Here is a 7293-nt window from a genome sequence, read left to right on the forward strand (position 1 = left end):
CTGGTTACTGGGCTAAAAAATGGGGGTAATGTAGCAAAGTTTGGTGAATCAAAGGGCAGACCAGACACATAGCGCCCAACAATCATATCACCAGCAGCCTCAAATCTCACATACTTGTCCTGGACCCCAGGAAGAGTCCAGCCAGCGCGAAGGCATATTGACGCAGCGGACGGACCTGATGTTGAGCAACTGCTAGCGTATGTAGAAGCTCCTTTCCTCGCCGAATGAGTGCCAAAATCCTTCACTGTCATCCCTAACTTTGATAACACATTTTGCAATACGTCTTCACTTAGCACGCGTTTCAGTAACTTGAGAAATCGACTATATTGATTTCCACCCTTGAATAATTTTCCATCGCTGGCGAAGCCCAGAACAGCAAAATAAATCCCCAAGCCCAAAATCGGACAAATCTCTGGCATCGTCGGGTTGGCGTAAATATGGCGAGGATCCCGAGGACGACTACCGTCTTGGTCATTCTTCATGTGTGCAAATTTTATGGTAACGGCATCTTCTTGCCACGAAACATGTGCATGTCGAATGGTTGCTGCATTCTTAGCGCGGCACATTAAATTCCAACAAATAAGTAAAAAAGAGTGACCAAAAACATCTTTCTTCTTGCTTGAGCGCAGCATAGTTTGGCAATCTCTTTGTACATCGAATGAGAACGGCTCCTTACCCTCAGTAAGTCGCTCGTTGTTTCGCTGTGCAGTGCGGGCAACAGTGTGATGAAGTCCCTTGAAAAATCTTTTCATTTGGCGGTCAAAATCATGAGGACGTGAGTGCTCAGTCGTAGCGTACAGATACACTAAAGCCGAACGAACATTGCCAAACGTGGACTTCCCTCCTATACCGCGCTGCTCCATCGAGGTTAAATAGCGCATGCAATCCTTAGTCGTTAGCACCTGCAGGTCCATGGGGCTCTCCAAAGGTTCACGTGTGAACCATTGAGATATGCTGTCATCATTGACGGACTCCAGTGCGAGAAATTGCCTTGTAAACAGGACTTCACGGTGATCACGATCTGTATTGGCATATAACCACCCCACAAGCTGTATCAATGCACGACAATACACGTATTTGGTGGACGCTGCGGTGGTGTTGCCGAGTACTTCATCAACTCGAGCGTCCAGGGCCTCCATGATGCTGTTGTGCGACTGTTCACTAGATTTGAAGTCTCAAAATATTTTCTAAAATAGACTGCGTGCACTTTGCACGACGAAATCCATTTATCTATACATTCAAAACCTGTTTTTATGATCCTCCCAATTTGTGCCTTGCCATTTATTTGATGCAAGCTGTGTTGCTACCAAATATTTTACTTTGTTTTTGTATAACCGCTGTTTATATGTATACAAGGTATATGAGTCACATTTTGGAGGACCAAATTAGGTTTAACCTGTTTATTTGATTCACACTGTTCACGACCACACACTCTTCAAACTCAACGCCCAACGCAAGCCCCCTTCCCTCGCAGTGTCTCCTCACACCTGTCTGACGCTAGAACAAAAGCTCCAAGTGCACCTAAAGCTCAAGCAGAATCCTGGCATGAACAACCCCATGCTCGCTGAGTGGATCTACGCGACGTTCAAGGCCCAGGTCAGCCGTGCCACACTTGCCCGACTGCGCAACCTGCCTTCTTCCTACTTCAGCCACGTCGACCTGAGTGCAACCAAGCGGCGCCGAGTGAAATTCCCACAGTTCGAGCGGGAACTGAGGGAATTTTTCTTTCAGAACGAAGCTAAAACGGCAATGGCGGACGACGTGCTCCTGCTGAAGGCGCATGAGCTGGCGGAGCGCTTAGGCATCGATTCCACGCAACTCAGGTTTAGCAACGGCTGGCTCCAAAGCTTTAAGAAGCGCAATGGTATCCGCTCCCATGTGCTACACGGAGAAGGTGGAGCTGTAGAAGATGATGCAGTGCGTGATGCCAGGCTAGAGCTACAAGAGCTGGCAGCAGAGTTTGCACCCGATGATGTGCTCAACTTCGATGAAACGGCGCTTTTCTATCGCCTGGCACCTAACCGAACAATTAGCAACGACTATCCGCAAGGACAAGAAAAAGGAAAAGCAACGTTTGACTTTGGCCTTCTGCTGCAACGCCACTGGTTCCGACAAGCTCGACCCAATTGTCATTGGTACGGCCAAAAACCGGAGGTGCTTTAAAAAAGGGAGCGGCAATTAAAGGTAAACTATACTGTACAAGTCCTCCAAGAACGCCTGGATGACATCCGTCATTTTTGACGAATGGCTGCACCACTTCAACATGAGAATGGCGGCCTCCATTCGCAAGGCCCTACTTCTAGTCGACAACGCTTCATGCCACAAGATTCTACGAAACCTGACTCATGTGACCGTCCACTTCCTCCCTCCTAACATGACATCCGCTGTCCAACCGCTAGATGCAGGTAAATATTTCATCAGTATTGTGGTAAGGCCAAACCTAACCAACTCTTTTACAATTTTTTTTATTTAGGTATCATCCGGTCGTTCAAGGCTCGGTACCGAAAGTATGTTGTGCGGTGGTGTTTGGATGCGCTTGAAGCTAACATTACACGCAAGCTCAACGTACTTGAAGCTGTCCAATTCTCTATAGGTGCTTGGGCTGGTGTGACGCCAACGACGATTACAAATTGCTGGGTTAAAACTTGTGCGCGATTTCTTTACGTGCACCACATAATTGTTTTTAACTGAGTCCGTTTTATATGAGTCATTGTTGTAGATGGCCACCAACGGAGCCTCATATAAACAGGTTTGACTATATCATATTGTATTAGATTCTTTGTATTTCAATAATAAATAATTGTTGTGAAATAATACCATGGTGATTATTTTTTCATCCAACCTTCCTGAAATTTTGGCTCCACCGAAAAACATAGCATTAGACAGACCCACTGATTTCAGCAATGACTAATTAACTGATTGTGGCACCTTTGGACATCTTGGTAAATTCACTAAGAATTTCATCTTTGGGGCCACGTTCGGTTTTAAAAGGACCCGTTAAGGCTGTAATGGAAGGAATGCCTAGCAGTTTTCCAATGCTTGTTGGGTTCTCCTTCCTGTCGATCCACAGCTTCAACTGATATTTCTGCATCGTCACTAGGCCTCTCAACGTTGATTGGCTCAACGTTCGGTCAACGAACTTAACCGAAACGTTGTCGGTTGAGGTTGAGAGGTTGGTAAAGCGCTGTCAGCCTCACATTGCCTAGCCTAGAAAATCTGACAAACTCCGTCATCTACCTGCGGAACGCAATAGAAGCTCCAGCTGCGAATACCATGAACGAAGGCCCTCATAGTTCTCCTGTCATACCTGCGGCTATTCGTTCTGCGTCGACTCTATCGTTCACTTCGCCGATTCCTTCTCGAGCTCGAAACCGAGCGCCAACTCCCAGAAGCCAGTCGTCCGCGATGTCTTCTCGCCAACCTATCGCCGTCAGACGGTCGCCAAGATTGAGTGCGCCAAGCCCCTCACAAGTTCATGCTGAGCCTCTCCTGCCCAGAGCGCCTGAACCGAGCAACCTGTTCAAAATGTGGCGCCCAAAGTACCCCGAAAGGTGGGAGTTTATCCGCCTTGTTCCCGGTGATCAGTGGGCATCACTACCGATCGATAAGCTTAACTCAAAAATGGCATCTTCAGCACACTGCACAAAATACCACTCTCTCGTGAAGTATTCACATGGCTCGACCAATGCAGTTAAGCTGCATATGCAGAAGTATCATATGGATGTGCTTCTAAGAGCTGAACAAGATCGCCAAGAGATCAGGGCTCGTACGGTGAAACGGCAGTTGCAGAATGCATTTGATTTGGTTCCAGAATCGACCAAGCGACAGCTTACGGTGGTGACAAAGGCTCAACAGAGCTATGCCAACGGACTACTTGCTAAATGGGTGGCACAAAGCATGCGGCCGCTAGCCATCATTGAGGATCCCGGTCTCCTGGAATTTATTGTTTTTATTACGCAGGAACTGGGTGGTGTAGTGTTAGATGTACCGGGTGCTACACAGTTACGAGCTGATATTGAGCGAGTTGAGACTGAGTTGAGAGCTTCATTAAAAGCTCGTATCCACACGAGTTGTCAGTACGTTTGCATTACAACGGACATTTGGACAAGTCGCCGGGCCCAAAGTTATATGGCGCTAACCCTGCATTACCTCGAAGAAGGCTTCACAATGTGTAGTTGGACGCTTGAAGTCGAGGTATTTCCCGGTATGGATACTGGTGTTGCTATAGCGACCGGGTTGGAGAAAATGCTGGAACGGTGGGAGCTAACTTGGCGATGTGCACATTATTGATTCGCGACGGCGCTTCAAATGCCGTTCTCGCTAGCAATATATTAGGTGTAAATAACATCTCATGCATCGCCCACTCGCTGCATCTAGTTTTGGGTAGCGCCTTGGCGCGACAGAAAGGATCTATTGGTGAAACTATGGTGGCTAATTCCATTACGACAGCTGCAATCGATGTACCTGTTCATGGCGGAACTCTACAAGAAGATGAAATTGTTGTTGCCTCCGAGGAGAAGCAACAAGAGGTGCTGAGTGAGATCGAAACAAATCTACTTAAGTCACTAAAGAACGACACAGCTGGAAAACGTGCGTTAGCCGCCATTCGTGACGTTGTCCAGCGATTTCGCACCCTCGCAACGTATTTTCGCAAGTCGCCAAAAGCGACAAATCGCTTGGACGCTATACAGAGCGAGGAATGGAAAAGACCACCGCTGCATTTAATCACAGATTGTCCGACAAGATGGAATTCGTGTCGTGATATGCTGGAGCGACTTATTGAGCTCGAAGCACCTCTAGATACCTTTTTTTTACTTATCTTGAGAAGCCAGAGGGGTAGGCGGAATTTAGGGATCTCAGTGAAGACAAGTACCCAGTGCCTAGGGATTGGTTTATGATTAAGTGTATGGTAGCGCTGCTGGACCCTATCGCCGCTGTTACCAAGGTTCTTGGAGGTAATTACTATACTACATTAGCATTGGCCTTCCCCATGCTCCGCAGGATCAAAAAAGTGCTTAGTAGCTCAACTATCTTGATAAGCAGGTGCGACTTGTGGCCCGCCATGACTTTCAAGCTGATACGCTTTCAAAAATGCACGTGGTTCGTAAAGCCATTCTTTCGCTTTTCATAGAGCGTTTTCAAGGGCTGAAGTTTGAGCTGGTTTGGATCACGTTTCTGGATCCGCGTTTCCACAAAATGAATTGGGACGACCTGATGAAGTTGAGGCAGCAAAACACGCATTAGTTGACGCTGCTGCATTAGCCACCTTTGATTTTGCAGAACAATCACGTACACAGGCCCAACAATCACGCAGAAGCTCTTTGCAGCGATCTCCAAGTGATGATTCAGCTGGTGTTTGAGACGACGTGTTGGGCTCTGATGACGAAGAAGAAAATTTGCCTTCTGGTGATGGTCTGTTGCTTCAAAATATTCGGCTCACGTGCGCTCAGGAATTTGTTTCTTATCTCGATGCTGCGAAGATTGTCCCCCGTAAGCAGGATCCCCTTGTATGGTGGTCTGTGAACGGTCAACAATACCCTTCTCTTAAGCTTTTGGCACGAAAGTGGTTAGGATGCGTCGCTACATCAGTGCCATCAGAACGGGCGTTTTCCACGGCAGGCAACACAGTGACAGCGAAGCGCTGTCAAATGGATCCTAGCCTAGTGCGTGATATAGTGTTCATGGCTGAAAATGCCGACCGCAAAAACAAGTTGTGTGAAACTAATTCGTAAGTATTTTACTTGCTAATTGATGATATCTTTGCTTGCGCTTTTAACGCCTCACACTGCGCACCGTCGGCCTTCATCGGCTGCGTACCGACCGTGTTATATAGCAGGTTGTTGTCCGTCGTGGCCAAGCTGTCCGTGTCGGTGGCCGCGGCGCCGAAGGATAGCTGCAGGCCCGTGGTCATTGGTGTCTGCACGAGACGCACGCGGCCGTCATGTTCCAGCATCTCACACAGACGCTGGCAGGCCACGCACTTTTAATGCGCGAGGCCCAGCACTTGCCGCAGCACGAAGCGCAAGTCCACCATCTGCGGCGCAACTGCCTTCCCTCCAATAATGAGTATAAAGTGTGCAATGAAAGTGTACAGACGTAGGCTTTAACCTCAACCTCTGATTCTTGACGTTCGGCTCAACCGCGAGGTTGAAATTAACGTTGGGGGGACTAATCGTCACGGCCAGATCTTTCACATCCGGGATTTGCTTGAGCGCTTAAAAATAGGTCGCCAGCTTTTTTTTTCGGGACTTTAGACCTCAATAGCTCGTAAATTTCGTTGTCGGAGAAACCACCAACCCCTTTCTTCTCCCTGAATGCCTTCGTGAACCGGAACCATTGCACAGTCTTCTTGCTGCTTTCGATTTTTGACCAAGTGTTGTGAAGGCGGTCGAACCAATGAAACAAATACTCCGGGTCCTTGCCTTGGAAGACCCAAATTGTCTGGGCAGCTTCATGTCAACCTTTCGCGGTTTCCAGACTTCTGGTCCACTTCCGCAAGCTGCGACACACATGCTCCATCAACCGCCCTATATTCATCGTTTACAGTGAAAGCATTGTCATTGTTGACTGCAGCGTATTCTTGTGTTCTTAACATCCTATTTGAGACACCCGCGCCACACTCAGTGATAGAATTGGAGCCGAAAACGTGCACGTGCCTTGGGTGAGTGGTCTTCGAGCTAATGGCGGTGACGAGGGTGTAAGCTTGTGTATCGAAGTAAACGACGACAAGCTGCAACGCGATGTATCAAGTTTGCTGTCCTTGCTTGAATACCTTGGAGTCATCGTACTCTCAGTTGTTGACAGGGAAATTAGGGGTGGGAGATGGCCACGTGCGCGTATGTATATAATAATATGGTATATATTATTAATATATACACGTTACAATCATATTATGAAAATAACCTGGGAATCTAAGGATATCCCGTTGAAATCCCAACTTGGATGAAATTGTAGTTTGTGGTGCATATACGAATCCTATGAGGCTCGACGTTCGTTAACATAATTCGAAAGTCAAATGAACTTCGAAAAGTCTCTAATTGTCGGTAATAGCATTACACGAAGGAGCTTGGCAGCCGAAGGGCAAGGAGCGTATCCCATGTAAGCCTACGCGGGATGTGCACACAGGCCGAGCGGGCTTTACGAGCGAACGAACTGCTCTTGCGGACATTCACAAATTAGACGCAAAACCTTCGTGCTAGCCGTTGTACAGATTTCTGGTTCAATAAAGAATACGAAAACCATAACCTTAAATAGTGGATGAGTTGAGTTTGGCTCCCACATACAAATTTATCT

General features: G+C 47.5%; 1 protein-coding gene across 1 annotated transcript; it reads left to right on the forward strand.

Moving 5' to 3' along the window:
* Window positions 1-1404: 1404 nt before the first annotated feature.
* IUM83_11100 (uncharacterized protein) lies at window positions 1405-2163 on the forward strand (the record flags this gene model as incomplete). The annotated part of the gene is made up of 1 exon (XM_067935642.1): window positions 1405-2163. One exon carries the CDS (start codon window positions 1405-1407, stop codon window positions 2161-2163), a length of 759 nt encoding a protein of 252 aa, XP_067798815.1.
* Window positions 2164-7293: the final 5130 nt, after the last annotated feature.

Source organism: Phytophthora cinnamomi, assembly GCF_018691715.1.
Source record: "Phytophthora cinnamomi strain GKB4 chromosome Unknown Contig7, whole genome shotgun sequence".
Lineage (NCBI taxonomy): Eukaryota > Oomycota > Peronosporomycetes > Peronosporales > Peronosporaceae > Phytophthora > Phytophthora cinnamomi.